At 51.6% G+C, this 15,972-nt stretch overlaps 7 protein-coding genes across 7 annotated transcripts; 2 read left to right on the forward strand and 5 right to left on the reverse strand.

Moving 5' to 3' along the window:
- Positions 1 to 799: 799 nt before the first annotated feature.
- Positions 800 to 1,996, reverse strand: N7506_009196 (uracil-DNA glycosylase; the record flags this gene model as incomplete). Its single annotated transcript, XM_056958489.1, has 3 exons — positions 800 to 1,066; positions 1,115 to 1,574; positions 1,635 to 1,996. The coding sequence occupies 3 exons, from the start codon at positions 1,994 to 1,996 to the stop codon at positions 800 to 802; spliced, it is 1,089 nt and encodes a 362-aa protein (XP_056807879.1).
- Positions 1,997 to 2,373: 377 nt separating this feature from the next.
- On the reverse strand, positions 2,374 to 4,037 carry pdiA (protein disulfide isomerase PDI1; the record flags this gene model as incomplete). Its single annotated transcript, XM_056958490.1, has 3 exons — positions 2,374 to 3,153; positions 3,222 to 3,600; positions 3,661 to 4,037. 3 exons carry the CDS (start codon positions 4,035 to 4,037, stop codon positions 2,374 to 2,376), a joined length of 1,536 nt encoding a protein of 511 aa, XP_056807880.1.
- Positions 4,038 to 4,591: 554 nt separating this feature from the next.
- atg22-1 (putative autophagy protein Atg22) lies at positions 4,592 to 6,430 on the reverse strand (the record flags this gene model as incomplete). The annotated part of the gene is made up of 2 exons (XM_056958491.1): positions 4,592 to 6,252; positions 6,301 to 6,430. The coding sequence occupies 2 exons, from the start codon at positions 6,428 to 6,430 to the stop codon at positions 4,592 to 4,594; spliced, it is 1,791 nt and encodes a 596-aa protein (XP_056807881.1).
- Positions 6,431 to 7,302: 872 nt separating this feature from the next.
- Positions 7,303 to 10,564, forward strand: N7506_009199 (mediator of RNA polymerase II transcription subunit 14; the record flags this gene model as incomplete). Its single annotated transcript, XM_056958492.1, has 2 exons — positions 7,303 to 7,956; positions 8,012 to 10,564. The coding sequence occupies 2 exons, from the start codon at positions 7,303 to 7,305 to the stop codon at positions 10,562 to 10,564; spliced, it is 3,207 nt and encodes a 1,068-aa protein (XP_056807882.1).
- Positions 10,565 to 10,740: 176 nt separating this feature from the next.
- On the reverse strand, positions 10,741 to 12,993 carry N7506_009200 (DNA polymerase epsilon noncatalytic subunit; the record flags this gene model as incomplete). The annotated part of the gene is made up of 1 exon (XM_056958493.1): positions 10,741 to 12,993. One exon carries the CDS (start codon positions 12,991 to 12,993, stop codon positions 10,741 to 10,743), a length of 2,253 nt encoding a protein of 750 aa, XP_056807883.1.
- A 295-nt stretch (positions 12,994 to 13,288) lies between these two features.
- Positions 13,289 to 14,709, forward strand: N7506_009201 (SHNi-TPR domain-containing protein; the record flags this gene model as incomplete). The annotated part of the gene is made up of 2 exons (XM_056958494.1): positions 13,289 to 14,362; positions 14,428 to 14,709. 2 exons carry the CDS (start codon positions 13,289 to 13,291, stop codon positions 14,707 to 14,709), a joined length of 1,356 nt encoding a protein of 451 aa, XP_056807884.1.
- A 263-nt stretch (positions 14,710 to 14,972) lies between these two features.
- Positions 14,973 to 15,635, reverse strand: N7506_009202 (yippee/mis18 family protein; the record flags this gene model as incomplete). Its single annotated transcript, XM_056958495.1, has 1 exon — positions 14,973 to 15,635. One exon carries the CDS (start codon positions 15,633 to 15,635, stop codon positions 14,973 to 14,975), a length of 663 nt encoding a protein of 220 aa, XP_056807885.1.
- Positions 15,636 to 15,972: the final 337 nt, after the last annotated feature.

Consider the following 15,972-nt stretch of genomic DNA (forward strand, 5'->3'; position numbering starts at 1 on the left):
GTGGATGTGTTGGAGTGGGTCAACCTTGGAAACTACCAAGCTTCGGTTGTATTGTACTGGAGTACTGGAGGTTTGATTTACTTCTTGGGCTATATGGCTTGTAGATTGTCCAAGCATCTTTGGTAACATAAGCTATTTCCACCTGCTTTATGATGACTTATTCATATCGGTATGTTCCGATTTGCTGAGGGCTGAGATATATACAGCTGTGGTGATATACGACCCGTCAGCACACCCGCTGTCGCAATATGCATAAACAAACCAAAAAGAAAGAAGGAAAGCAAGCAAAAAAAGGTAACAAATTCAGCTGGACATCGGGACTAGGAGTCGAACCCAGTACTTCGGGAAGGAAACTGACCCAACAGATGGAGAGGATTGGGCCCTTTGGGATTAAGCTGGCGCGAACTCAGGACATGCGACACCTCACCCGGCTGGTATTTGTTATGCCTGGGAGCCCTTATTTGGCCATTTAACTGACACTTCTGCCTGATACTTCTTTTTGTATGTATTACTCTAAGCTAAGGATGTACCCCTGTTTGATACCCTTACCTACTGCATCTTTGGACCTAGGCTTGACTACGGAGGACATACAGAGAGACTGAGACCAGTGATCAATCCTACAATTTACATGTTACACCCGGCATCGCTTGTTTTGGCTCCTTTTGTGACCATATTCTCTCAATTGCACACTAAACAACAGATATTCGAAACAGCCATGTACCAAAAATGCATCCCAAACTCCATAGCCTTACAAAGCGACACCAATCCCTAGAAGTAGATATCCCAAGACTCGTACATTTCAGAAAGGACTCGAACAAGCCTCAGCCTCCACAAGAGCTTGAATTGCATCTTCATCGTCAAATTCATCAACTGGCGGCTTCGGCTTGACCTCAGCCTTGGGAGTCTCAGGATCAGCAGGTGCCTGGTTGCTTGAAGCATCCAGGTTCTCCTTATCAGAGATACAAGGAGCCTTCTTACTCGGAACCAGATTCCAATCAATGATACCTTCAGGCCCATACCGCGAAGCAAGCCAGTTGTTGCACTTCTTAAAATGCCCATTTTGGAACTAGGACGGTCAGCACAACTCCCAACACAATCAAAAGGTCCAACTCACAAATCCTTGGTGCGCACTGAGAGGACTAGGATGCACAGATTGTAAAATGCAATGCTTTTCCTTGTTGATCTTCGCAACCCTCAATCCAGCAGGCCGACCCCAAGCCAAGAAGACAACGCCATTAGTCCGGACCCGAGCAACGAGATCGATGACCTTCTGCGTGAAATTCTCCCAGCCATGTTTGGCATGGCTATTGGCCTGGTGTGCCCGAACAGTAAGACATGTGTTGAGCATGAGAACACCACGCTCCGCCCAAGGCGTCAATAGACCACCCTTATCGGGCGGTGATTCAAACTCGGGATAATCGACTTTGATGCCTTTGTAGATATTGAGCAGTGACGGCGGAGCTCGTACGGGGGCTCGGACAGAGAAGCAGAGACCATGGGCTTGGCCGACGTTGTGATAGGGGTCTTGGCCAACGATGACGACTTTGACGCTGTGCAAGGGTGTGTGTCGGGACCTGCACTGATTAGCACCCAGCTCCAGCTCCAGGGCTTACGGAACTCGGACTGAGACTTACCATGAGTAGATGTCTTCTTCTGGTGGGAAGACCTTGGCACCGCTATCTTTTTCCTTCTTGAGGAATCGCTTTAGGTTCAAGAACTCGGTGGTGACAATCTCATCCTTCAGATGGGCTAACCAGCTCTCGTCCAGAGTGTCGATTTCCAATTGCAGCAGCTCCTTTTGTTCGGGGGTCAGGGAAGCTACCCATTTTTCTTTGTTGAATGTGCTAGACCGCGACGGTGCGACTGAGCCTGAACCTGCAGTTGCGGGCTTTGGTTTGGGAGCTCCGAAGAACGCGGTGATGCTACCGCCCTTGGGCTTCTTGGAGTCTGGTGCGGAGAGATGCTCTGATTTGCGCTTGACGCCAGGACTGACCATGATGGGCTTCGTCCTGTTTTTGCTTCTCTTTCTGTTTCGATTTTTGCTTCCTGCACGGTCAAAAGAGCGATGAAAATGGAAATGGAAAGGGGAAAGAGTTGGAATTGGCCACAAATTGCCCCAGAGATGAGGCTCCGCGATAAGAGACAACGCGTCGCAACGCGTCCGATCCGCGAAAGATCGACCTGCCACTAATTGACAGGTCAACTGTTGAAATTTACGAGCCCTCCATGCTCAATACGAGATGGTGAATATTTAGGTTGACTACTTGATTTATTGAAGATTTTGCAAGTACGGAGTACGAAGTACGAAGTAATATAGATCCAAGTTCAGATAATAATACGTATCGAGTTACATTTTGAAAAGCAATTATACCTTTACAGCTCATCGTGGCCATCCTCCTCAGCGGCCTCGGTGGCCTTGGGAGCGGCGGACGAAGTAGCGTCGCTCTCCTCAGCCTTCTTGGCACCCTCAGCAAGACCGTCAACCTGGTGCTTGCCGTTCTCCTTGATGAAGGTGACAAGGTCCTCGACGGTACGGTCACCAGCGTACTCAATGGGAGAGTCCTTGGCGCCAGCGGGGTAGATCTTGATGGTAGGGAAGCCAGTGATGGAGTCGGGCACATCGTTGGCGGTGGCGTCGATCTTAGCGACGGTGACCTTCTCGCTCAGCTCGGCGCTGGCGTAGAGAGCAGCAAGTTCCTCGTACTTGGGAGCGAGGGACTTGCAGTGGCCACACCAGGGAGCGTAGTACTCAACCAGGACATCCTTCTCGTTGTCGATGACAACATCCTGGAAGCTACGGCCGACAATGACGGTGACGCCCTCCTGGGTCTCGGGGATGGGCTCGGACTTGACGCTGGCCTCAACCTTGCCGTCAAGGACGTTCTTGATGAACTTGCCGATCTCCTTGGCGTCAACCTTCTTGGTCTGCTCGAAGGGGTACTTGGCGTTCTTGGTGACATCCTGGATAGCGAAGGCGGGGAAATTCTCGGGCTCGAGGTTCAGGTTGCCGGCGTGGGCACCGAAGAGCTTGGCGTCGAGGGTGACGATGTTGATTTCACCGCGGTGCTTCTCGGCGATGGGACGGAAGTCAGCGGCGAACTGCTCGCGCTCCTCAGCGGTCTCGGCGAAGATGTAGGCAAGGGGGATACCGGCCTGTATGCGAGTCAGGTTAGCTTCAATTCTCTGCAAAGTATATTGAACGTGGAAGGAGTTGAACGTACGGCCATGTACTTGGAGTAGGTCTCGGGGCCAAGCTCGCCGACCAGAGGAGTGCTGGCGGTCTTGACCCAGTTGAGGATGGCCTCGTCCTCGAGCTTGCCATCGTAGACGGCCTTCTTCTCATCGAAGTCCTTGTAGAGAACAATGGAGGGCTGCTTGACACCCTCAGCCTTGGCGAGAGCGGCGTCGTTGGAGGCACCGAAGAGGAAGTTGTCACGCTGGGACTCAGCGAAGGAGGTGAAGCTCTTGTTGGAGGTCTTGTCGTCGGAGCCAACGTAGCCAATGACAACGATCTTGTCGAGGGCTTTGAATTCCTCGAGGTTCTCCTCGTTCACGCTTGAGACGGCGGGCATCGACTGCTTGGTCATGTATGAGACGATTCTGTGGCAAAAACACGGTCAGTTCCTGTTTTGGCGCAATTGGGCAATCTGGTGAACTTACGCGTCGGTCTTACGGGCACCGGCGTAAGGCTTGTGGGAGTCGGGACCACGGAAAACCTTGAGAGTAGGGTAGCCATCAACCTCGTAGGTGCGGCAGAGGTCCTCCTCCACGGTGCAGTCAACCTTGGCCACAGGGATGTCCTTGGCCTTCAGCTCGGTAGCAGCCTCCTCGTACTTGGGGGCCAGAGCCTTGCAGTGACCACACCAGGGTGCGTAGAACTCAGCAAGGACCAGAGGGTGTTCCTTGACGAAGTCATTGAAGGTATCGGTGGTCAATGTGACGACATTGGCATCGGCATCAGCGACCTCGGGCTCAGCGGCGTGGACCGCCGCGGTAGCTCCGAGAAGGCTCAGTACTAGGGGAGCGAAAGACCTCATGATGTGTCTGTAAATTGAAAAGTGTAAGTCTCACAACTACTCAGAAACCAAGAAAGTGGACTTACCAATAAGTGTTAGTTGGGGGAAGAGAAGAGAGGGGAATGTATTATTTATCAGTTCGGAAGAGGACAGTTTGTTCACTAAGGCTGAGAGTGGAGCTGTTATGACTGGGCTATGCAGGGTTACGAAAGGGCGGTTCTCTGCCAGGTACCGGGTACCTCCACTGACCGCTAATCTATGGAGAACGCCTTGGTACTGGGCACTTTGTCTGGTTTAGCCGCTCTGATCAACCCTGTGCTTGTCTAGCTCCCGTCACCCCCCCGTAATCATTTGGCTCCTTTCGTCAAGGACTTTCAAGGTTGTATAGTTACACTTCTAGCTATGGACAAGTGTCCTTTGGAGCTTGGCGCCATGTATGTGGAGGACGCAGTTATGCAATATGCAGTGCTCCGTAAGCATTCCTCGGTTGCTTATTACTTCTGTAGACCGACTACTTGTATATAGGAATAACAAAAAAGCAATTATCCTGACATGTCACAGTCACAACTAGCTAATTAATTCTCTACCGCATCCCCTTCTATCACATCCCCTTCGAGGCCCTGGGAACTGGCCTCAGAAGTGGCCCCATATCCAGCCCCTTCGGGTATGCCGTCTAGTTCAGCCCCCAGTGCTAAGGCATCCCGCTTCCCACGATCCACATCCACTAAAAGCATGAGTGGCAGTGGCACGATAATCAAAATCGCCAAAAACCCAAATGCGGGGCGGATCTCTCCGTATCGATCGGTGATGGTCCCGACAATGGCCGGTCCAAACACACTGGATCCTTTGTCGGTGATCGCATAAAGTGCATAGAAAGCTGCTTCATAACCTTGAGGAATGAGCTCTCCGAAGAAGCTCCGGCAGTAGGATGACAATCCGCCCATAACGAGGCCGTAAACCGCGCCCAAAGGGTACATTTCCCACGGCTGGTGAAGGCCAAGTCCGGCGCGTTGCACAGCCGGAATGAATCCCAAAAGACCATACAACGGAATCAGCTCGAATAGGACGATGCATGCAATGATGGTTTGTGAAGCTCGTAGATCGAAATAAGTCGAGATGTAGCTCCAAGAGAACGCACCGAATACCCCTGCAACCATGACGATCACATTGATCAGTCCTAGAGCGGCGGGCTGCATGTCCAATTGTGTTTTGGCAAACAGAACAGCGGTGCCGCTGACAGTGGCGATTCCATCGCTGAGCAGAAACCAGGCGGCAAGGAAAATCCCGATATCTTTCAAGCGTCGCGCTCGCATCACAGTCTTCCCGAGGGACTTCCAAGCATAAGCCATGTACCCAATCCACGAATGGAGCGGTTTCCCATCACTGTCTAGTAAAGGCGGACCGGGCCGAGTGCGGAGCCACAAAGCTGCAGGGATGGTGAACACGAACCACCATAGACCAATTAAGAATAGCACAAGACGCAGCGAGAACGTTGCGGGCCGCACGACTACGACGACCAAGATGGAGATTACCTGGAGAATGACCGCCCCGATATACCCGATCCCGATGCCATTAGACGAGATCCCAGTGGAGAGTTTGAGCTCCAGAGAAGTCGTAGTGGAGGATGATTCTTTAGCATCAGCTCTGGGTCTAAGTAGTGGTGTAGTGTCATCTGGATTTGTGTGGTCGGTCGCTCCAGGAGAGGGGACCTCATCACTAGGGACGGCCGTGAACTCATCCGACGGCCTCTCTCCGTCTCTCTCTCTGAGCAAGGTTGGGTGATGGCGAACCAGAACAGGGAGGAACGAATTGAGAAGCACAAACGACGCACCAAAGCAAGTATTAGAAATAATTGCTAGAAGTCCACCTAGAAGGTATACTCTCGGCACGATAGCCAAAAACAACATGGTTGCAACTGAGCCAACGAAGGCGAAAATCACCAGGAGTTTCTTGCGATAAGTTCCATGATCAGCGGCGCCCGACATTGAAATGATCAGGATTGCTTGGACCAAGACGCTCAACGAGAACGTATACAAAGCAAAACTCGCGGTGTTGATTTCGGCTCCAAGAAAATAGATAATGCACTGGCCTCCATTCGCGTTGGTCTGGAAGCCCAGTGTATTCTCATCTGGTGGCAGTGACGGATTCCAAGTCGCACTGCATGGTGTTGTTTTATCTGAGAGCAAGACACCCCGATCTCGAGCCATTTGCTCTAAGGTGATGGGGAGAAAGGAGCCTATTTCTGGTCAGAGAAACGACAATGGGTGTGTTAGCTTAGACATACCCATGGCACACACTACAAAGACTTCAGCAGCCCAACCATAGCAATACCAGCCAGCCAGCTCCCTCTTGCTGGTTGGCCTGGTGTCATCACCAGGAAACTGAGGGAGTGCTTCAGTATTCGGTGTAGTCATGATAGGCCAGACTCATATTCCACCTCAGTTTATAAAGGCATTGAACAGGAAGTGACGGAAAGGGTATCAGCTCGAAAGTGTCGAAGGAGAGTGAGGTCATGGGAGAAGCTACAACAAAGAGCCCAGACCCCAATTAGAGCTTAGGAGGTACCGGGACATCCACAATAGCGGTAATATGTATTGCAAGGGATGTACCGATACTTCAATACAAGCGCAAATGCATTACGTAAGATCCAAACACCCCCAGGTCAAAGGCGGTAGGACAATCTCAAGCCCAAAGATGATCGCGATGCGCTGCATGCATTGTTGACGCAGTCCACCAGTCCTGATTCACTCCTCTGCGTAGTCGGCTTTCCTCAAAGAGATTCTACATTCAATCACTCTTTCGGGATTTCTTCTTTCTTTCCCTGTCGGGTTCTTTTTCCGCGTTCCTCGCATTGCGACAACCCTGCTATCAGCAAATTATCTAGGTCCCCCGACCACGAGCCCTCGCTTAAGCTCGTCGCCAGCTTTTCAAAACCAGAGTCCAGAGATTCGTGAGGGACTTGTCGCCCAATCCGATTCCACTCCACGTTGTCCGAGTCTCGCCCGACCGTTGAAACGCTCATCGGCCCATCTGCGTCCTAAACCGCGCGCCAAGATCCGTCGATTATGAGCGAGGCCCTCTACCCGTACGGCCCGTGAATCGAATGGCATTTCCTTGAGGACCTAATCGCTGCCTCATATTTGACATCGGCTTCCCTTCCTATTCCAGCGCCGACTGGACCGAGCCCGGAGCATCGCCTGTGTTGCTTGTTCTGCGCCGTGCATAGGGCCAAGGAGGGGAAAGCTTTCACAAAGCAATACCATTGCATCCGGTTGTGATTTCAGAAATGCCCGGTGTCGTCATGGACAATGTCAACATCGAGGGATCCATCCGGCGGCCAGGCCTTGATGGTACCAGTAACGGCATATCAAATAATTTCGAAAATTCCGAAAAGTCGATTCACGGCTCCGGCATGAACGGCTCGACACACATGAACGGCGCATTACAACATACGCGGAACACGGCAGATAAGGGAGGGGAACTTGGGCCAGCAGTTCCGTTTGAACTCCCTCACATCACCCAGGGATTCTTTCCGTTTGGTACACTGGTCAACCGCTCGGTGCAGCAATGCTGGATCGAGCTTTCGGAACTGATCACGGAACTGTCCGCGATTGAGGTGCCGCTAGCGAATGGGAAACCAGGGGGCAATCAGTCACAAGAAAACGTGCTCAAAAAGTCACGGATTCTCGAATTCGCTCATGACAAGAGGGCCGAGTTCATCAAGCTCCTTGTCCTTTCACAATGGAGCAGATCTGCTCCAGATGTGAGCAGACTTATCGACATTCAAAATTTCATTCGCACACGACACCAAGCATATGACTCGGCTCTTCAGTTTGTTGGTGAAGTGAAAAGGGACCTCGTCCGAGCACAAGTTGCCAACCCAGATTTGAAAACGGCCCTGGAGGTCCTTTCGAAGGGACGGGTGTCATCTTTGCCCACTGTAAGTTTGAACATATCATTGCGATCACACTGCGTAATTCTAACGTGCTGAACAGCTTGGCTACAAACCTCCCAAACCGCTTACAGCGCGGGCAACCCTCAAGAAACTGCTTAAACTCAACAGAATCATCAGCGTACGACTTGCATTACACGACACGGTGCCATTTGCCTTGCGCAACTACCGGGTCCACGATGGCCGCGTCACTTTCACAATTCCTGGTGAATTTGAGCTTGACCTTTCTGTTGCCGAAGAGTCAGAGACATCACAGTTCTTCTTCGTGGATATCCGTTTTCTTTTCACACCGTCATCACCAATTCCCAAAGGTCGAATTTTCAATGAGTTAGACGCCAGAATCAATGAGATTCTCCGGGATGATGGGCTGATGGGCTGTTTTAATTTCCTTCATGGTTTGGTTCTCACCAACAAGATTAACATTCTCTCCAAACAAGCCATAGAGCTCGCAAGGGGCATTTGGGCGGAGACTTTGCGCATTGAACTCTTACACCGAACACTTGTCGTGCAATATTGGCCACAGAGATCTGGACCCAAAAGTTGGCTTGAGATTGGTGTCAAGAGCGGCAACCGCCCCGGAAACTCCAGTGATTCGAAGCCTGGTGTATCCCATCTCGGTCTCCGCTGGATGCGTGACGGCCAACAAGCCATCAGCGATTCCATCGAGTTTGACACAAATGACCTCTCCATGGAGCACATTCTCAGGAGCGTCATCGCATTACACACATCACAACTGCTCTCCACCGCATTCAACATCCTCAAAAAGCACCTTCTCTTCTCAACCCACAAACTATCACTTAAGGCTCAATTATCATCCACCGAGCCCGGAGATTGCCGACTCGACGTTCAACTTACAACCTCGCGTTCTCTCCGAGTTTCGATAGAACCCATGTCCGGCTCTATCGTTTTCTGTGGGGCACCAAACGTATCAGAACGTCTCGATGGTGACCGAACTGTCTACAAATCATCCATAGAAGAGATCTTATCCCGCATCGCTAAATTACGTTGCATGACCGCGTTAAATGAAATCGAGACTGGCACCAAGGCTCTTGGTCTTCAGTCCGTGAAGCAAACTGCACTTGGGGTTGATCCTCGAAAATTATTCCCTCCGGGTGTGATGCGCACAGCCTTCTTCACCCATCGACTTTGGAATCGACAGTGGGTTGCTGCCGCGACAAGCAGCATGGATGGTGACCGTTGGTGGCTTGTTCAACTTCGACCTGCTGGTGCAAAGAAGCCGGCGCCATATCCAATCATTCCCGACGCTAGCACAGCCCTTCCGAGAGCTCACGCCGTCAGTGAAACTCTGATTCCTCCAAATAAACGACTCGACTTTTCCACCTTTGCGGAACTGATTGATGGGCTCACTGGGATCTTGGCCATCCATGCCAATGCACGTTATCTCGCAGATCTGCCAGCGATGCATTTCTGGCCGTCTCTCAAGGACTTACAGCTGGGACCAGATCTTGCTGTTCCGGATCTCTTGTTCAACTATAACTCTTCAACATTGCCAGCTGCATTGCGAATGGCACTGCCTTTCAATGTGAATAAGCAGGCATCGTTCAAGGAGATGATTCGACTTGCCTTCCATGGAATCGACACTCAGAGCAAATTGGTTATGGTAGTCGCGCGCGGTACATTCCATCGGCGCATACAAAGCTTGAACAGCCTTGTTTCTCAGATTGATTCTTCGTTGATCATTGAAGACAAAGGTGCTGGCTTTGCGCTTCGCCTACTAGTTCCAGCAGGACACTCGGTGATAGTCTCCGTTTTCGAACGCTTGCAGCGACTCGAGTGTGTCATTGCTATCCTCTACTCGCTTATAAAGAAAGGATTCCAACCCCGCTCTTTATCTTTGTCCAAGGTTGCCTTTACCTACGGGAACGATACGAAGTACTCTGCTTCCTTTGAAGTTGGCGTTCAAGGGCCTTCCTTGTCTGATCACGTCGATGTCGCTGGTGCTATCTCTACGAAAAAGCCTCTCTTCCAACTAAACCTCGGCGTCAAGTTCGAAACCTCGAGCCCGCATCGCCGAATTCAAGAGGCACTTACCGTTGATCTAAACAACCCGACCACTCGAACAGGCGTTGACCAAACGATCGAACTCTTATCTATCACCCATCGCTTGTTGATGTCTTTCGATGAGCTCTCTTCCTCGACTGCGACGGATTCTTCCATTGTGATCGTCACTGTGCGCAGGCCGACCGAGTACCTGATTCACTATCCCCGGTTGAAGTCCCGCTTTAATCTCTGCATAAGAACCCACCGAGATAAGCCGGTCTGGTTACTGAGGGATGCGAACGGTATGGACCAGCATGGCCGTAGTCAAGTCGTGGCTGCAACAAAAGAGAAAATCTACCAATCAAAAGGCGAAGGCTGGGCCGGTCTTGGAGACGGTGCGACGGCCAGTACTACCAAGATTGGAAACCTCGTCCTCGCGCTGCATGAGTGCATGAACACCCCCAATCTTCAACTGGACGAGATTGAGGCCAAACCTCAACAGATCCCAGAACAACGCACGCAAGGTGTGATATCGGCGCCCCCACAACAACATCCCGTTGGCATGGGAGCTTCCGATGTCATTACGATTGACTAGAAGCGATACCTGCCTGAGTGGCTCTCAATACCTTTTGGTTTTAGTTTCCCTGCTTTAATACAAGAGCAACTACAAAGTTCTCTTCACGATGTATTCTTAGACTTTTTGAATGACATGGCATCCAGATGTATTTGATCATGATCCGTGAAATGTATTAAATCGCTCGTACAAATCAACTAACAGCGCTCTTCTCTTATCTTGCCTCGGTTGCGCAACACATCAAACTCGATCCATCTCGCTGTCGGTGTGCCACCCTCCGGTACCAAGCGCCCGGGGTTCATGACATGGCATCCCTCATATGTCATGCAGAACGGAGCAGCCTCGGGGTCAGCAAGCACCAGGGCAGTTGGCAACGGATACAATTGCAGAGCCGATGCATGATCCCACAAAACAGGTCGCAATGGCAATGGGAATGGCGAAACGGTCCCTTGATCCAGAATCGTCTTGACGAGTCGGCGGGCCATCGTCGCTCCAGATTCAGCGGTTGCCTTGCTGTTTTCTTGCTGGCCCAGATCGTCTATCTGGCTGTTGCCTTCGGCGAAGGTCGCAGCGCTGCTGGAAGGATCTTGCATTGTGGTGTCTGGGTCTTGGCTGTCAAGCGTGGTGTTGACGGCGCTGCGCCTCAATCGTCCGGACATGTCATCGCGGAACACGGCGATGTCATGCACAGGCCCGAACCAGGACAGACGTGCTGGGTTTGAGGTCCATACGGCCTCGCCTGCTGGTTCGGTGTGCTGAGCTCCAAGCTCTGAGTTGGCAGTGGCAAAGGCACGTCTCACTCGGGAGGTAAAAAGATCTGGAATCGACTGTCGGGGCACTGTTGACGCTGCACCAGCAGAGAAAGCTGATGCCCACGGGTCATTGTCGCCGGGCACGAAGACAAAGGTCGAGTGTTGTAGCAAGGCTGGGAAGTCTGATAGCACCAGTGCTAAAGAATCGAAATATTCCTTGTACTCGATACTTCCAGCTCGTCCACCACCACTGATAATCGCCCTCTGCACGAAGTTGCCGATAAGGATAAATGCCTGTGGGCGTTCCCGAAGCGCAAGATCATTGTAGGTGCTGAAGACCTTTTTCAGTGCGTCCAATGTCTTCATGTTATCCAAATTGACTTCACTCAAGATAGCAACCTTGAGCCTTGGTGAGGTTTCCGTGGCCTCAAGGTCCTTTTGGAGGCATTTCTCTTGAATTCTTCTCATGCGCGCACCTTGAGCACGTTCACTTCCCAATCCCAGGAAGTCAACCCACCCAAATCCGCCACTGGAACTCATCTGCCCGCTATCATGACGGTTGCTTGTGCCCAGCGAGATATCCCGTCGTTCACACGGAGGTCCACAGATTGATAAACCGACGAATTGGCCACCGATTGCACCTCCAATGCCTGTATTTCCACCCAGCGCTGCGCCTTGAACCATCTCCTCTTCTTCATAGATACCATCCACGAGCACAATCATACCTGGCGCGAACCATGCGCCATCCTCGGGAATCATTCGAGCATGGCTTAAGTCCAACGCCACACTTCCGGACAGGTCGACAAGAGATAGATCGCCGGTAGCAGAGATTGAAAGCAATCCCAGAAGTAGATGTGATGTTCCCGTTCTACCCAGCAGATTGGCAATGGGCGTTAATTTATAGGACTGGCGCTGCGCCAGGTTTGAAGATGAGCGCTGCAGCGAGGGCACTGCGGTAGAGCCCAATGAGCTCTGAAAAGCTTCATTGCGCAGCAATCGCTGGTAAACGAGATTGTATCGGTCTCGAAAGAGGGCAGTTTTGTGAGCTGGCGAGGGAAATAACGAGGGCTTGGACTTGAGGGCCTCGAAGTACTTCTTGTCGACATTGTATGTCAAGCGTGGGAGGTCAAAGGCATCAACCACCTTCAGCCAGTGACGAGGATGAAGCGACAACTGCGCATCTTCCTCTTCGTTGGTGGGATTTGCCAATGACTCGGTGGTGTCCATCTGACCATCGTCCATGCCTAGGGCTGAGGGTTTGCCGTCTTGCGCTTTACCGGCAACAACCCTTCCACCGCTCATGCTGCCCTCGAGGGTATGCAGTATAGTCTTCAAGGATGCACCTTTCCCTTCCTCCACAATCACACCTCCGCCGGCTCTTTTCCAGATCTTCGCTACCTCGTCCAGGACCCGTTCTGCCAGGCCTTCCTCGCGCCATCCTGAACCACAGTTCTTGCCTACAAAGACAGCTAAGGTTTGAAGTGCGGAGGAGGATATTGTCAGATTGTGCTTGCGGGTGAATGTTCGAAAGGCGACGGGACGCAGAGTCGACGGAGGGAGAAGGATTGGCAAAATCGAGGTTTTCGGCGGTGCGTTTCCCTTTTGCAGTCGGAAAGGACGCGCTGGCGTCGCAAATGCAGGCGAAGATGAAGGGATGGGGTCATTGAAACGATTTGGGTGCCGCGGCGTCGAGTCCATCTTGTAGACACGCAACGCGAACAGTTCGATTCAGTCGCAAGTAGTGACCCAATATCAAGAATTGACTCGATCTAGTAGCACTCCAAGTCCAATTTGCCTCGAATTTGAGAGGATCTGACTTTGGTGGAGAGCGTTGCTGGTGAAGAGCAGCGAAATCAATTAAATTGAGACGCGTGACACGCGCGCCGCGCCGGAGCTAAGCTTCTCTCCCCTTCTGATTTTTACCTTCGCTTCTTCATACTTCTTACCTCCTACTACTCTCTTCATTCTTCTTCCTTTCACTACTTAATTCACTATGAGCGAACCGTCAGACCGCCAGTCTCCCGAGCTCTCAGAGCAGGAGATGCGCGCCCAGCTTGAAGATTTGATCGCCCGCGCCGCTGCGAAAGATGCGACCAAAGACCACGACGCTGCTTCTGAACTCTACTCCCAAGCCACCGAGATTCAGGCTGAACTGAACGGTGAACTTTCACCCGAGAACGCTGATCTGCTCTATGCCTACGGAAAGTCCCTCTATAATGTCGCAGTGAGCAAGAGCGACGTTCTTGGCTCTAAGGTGGCCGGCGAACCAGAGTCAGGCACCACATCCTCCACAAACAACGCTTCCACTACCTCAAAATCGACGAGCGCAACGAGTGCGACGAGCGGTGGCCTGGTGAAAGACGCAATTGCCAGTTCTGCGCAACCACCATCCGCGAAGCCCACAAAGAAAGAGTCAGAACCCACATCCTCCAAGCCTTTGTTCCAATTCACTGGCGATGAGAACTTCGTTGACTCTGAGTCTGAGGACGAAGAGGCCGGCGAGCAGGGCGAAGAAGAGGACGACGATGATGACTTTGCCAATGCTTTCGAAGTCTTGGATCTGGCGCGTGTTCTTTATCTCAAAAAGATGGAGGCAGCTGAAGAAACCGACAGCACCAAAGGGAAATCTACTACACTGTCTACCGAGACGAAGCAGCTCATGGAGCGCCTGGCAGATACGCATGATCTGCAAGCCGAAATCTCACTGGAGGCAGAGCGATTCCACGATGCGGTTGCGGATCTGAAGACTGTCCTTGAATTACGAAACTCGCTATACCCCCCTGAGGACTCCTCAGTTGCCGAGTGCCATTTCAAGCTTTCCCTTGCCTTGGAATTCGCATCCGTTCAACATGGCGACGAAGAAAAGGGCGAGAAGCCCACAATTGACGAAGAAATGCGAAAGGAATCTGCGAAGGAGATGGAACGCGCTATTGAGAGCTGCAGGGTCCGGATGGCTCAAGAGGAGAAGAAGCTTGAAGCTGAAAAGGAGGAGGATGAGGACAAAGCGAATGCGACAAAAAGGAAGATTGCCAACGTCAAGGAAATTGTCACCGACATGGAGCAGAGAGTAAGTACTTCTTTCGTCAAGCGACTTCAGTCATTATGGAAGCAATAGACTAACGTAACCTGCAGCTGATTGACCTGCGCCAGCCACCCGCCTCAATCGAAGAAAACGACCAGGCCAACGAGGCTGTGCTCAAGGGAGTTCTGGGATCAATCATGGGCCAGTCCGCATCAGACCAGAAGGCCCAGCTTGATGCGGCCAGCAAGGGAGCCACAGATCTTTCTGCCTTCGTAAAGCGCAAGCCTGCAAAGCAGCCAGCCCCTGCTGAGACATCTTCAAAGCGACCGGCCGAGGAGCCTGCCACAGAGAATGGTTCAAAGAGAACCCGCGTCGATGATGCTTCCTCGTGAACAGTTCCAAGAGATCCTCAAATGTGACCTTGGAGCCTTTAATTATATCCTTGACCCTTATCAAAATCGGGTATTAATGAATTATCAACGAATCTAATTCCGTGCAGTTCGCAGCGTAGGTAATTTCAAATAAATCATATCATATCATGATGCATTATTGGCCAGGGTAGAAAAATGCATGCACAAGAAAACACGACAAGCCATCATTAAAGGGTATCATCAGTCATCACTCGCCTCGCTCAAAGGCCCTCGAGACAAATTCATTAGATTCCGAACATAGCAGGCCGGCGATCAACCTTGCGATTTCTCCGTCGCGCAGCCAGGCCAGGGCTCCAGATCCCAGCAAAGAGATCTTCACACTCGTCCTCATCCTGACTATCGAACTCAGCCTCCGTAGGACCCGACTCGGCCCCCGAGCGATCTTCCTCCGCATTAGTATGTACATTCGGCGGCGACTCCCAGCACGAGGCGGTGATTATCTTCTTCGTTTCCAGGATAAATTTCCCCACTTTGTAACGCTGGGATTCTTCCTCTGCTGCGACATATTTCCAGCCTAGAACGTTGTCACAGAACCGACAGCTTACATCGCTGACGGTGTGTGCACCTGTCACAAGCTGACGAGGTACCGGATGTTGTAGTGTGGTGTTGGGTAGTGAGACTGTGGGCGAGGATGACGAGCAGACTGAGACGGCTGTGGCTACGGGCTCCGCTGAGACTAGGTATGCTCGACCGTGGCGGCCCGTGAACCCTTTGCTGATTATTTGAGAGGTTAGGCAGAGGTGGGAGGCGCAGCCGGCGCAGCGTAGGTATGAGGCATGGCCATCGAGGTACTTTGGTGCGGAGTCTGGATGCCCCGCAGTTCTTTTCGGAAAGATGGAAGGGATCAGGAACTTGGGGAACTGGAGAGACTTGCGCTCTTTCGGCATGGTAGAGGAGCCAAAGAGGGTAAATGATGAGCAGATTTGGTAGACGAGTCTGTGACAGGTGCTGAGGGATAGGTGAGGTCATACCATATCATCTTATCTTATCTTATCCTCCGGGGTAGATGCTGCCCACTTGCCCTTGGGGTATTCCTTGGCAATATTTACGTTAAGCTACTAATTATTTTCATGGATTGTGTTCTTAAATGGACAGTTTGTCAGTATAGAGATTCTAAGGGACTGGGGAGGGCCCTAGGTGAGTACGCAGAAGACAAAACAAAGGTAACCTCCCCCCCCTCAGAACAACTATTAGAAACCCTGTTGGCAGAAGTTTTAGAAGAGA

Source organism: Penicillium brevicompactum (genome assembly GCF_028827555.1).
Source record: "Penicillium brevicompactum strain IBT 35665 chromosome Unknown utg000006l_segment0_segment0, whole genome shotgun sequence".
In the NCBI taxonomy this organism is placed as follows: Eukaryota; Fungi; Ascomycota; class Eurotiomycetes; order Eurotiales; family Aspergillaceae; genus Penicillium; species Penicillium brevicompactum.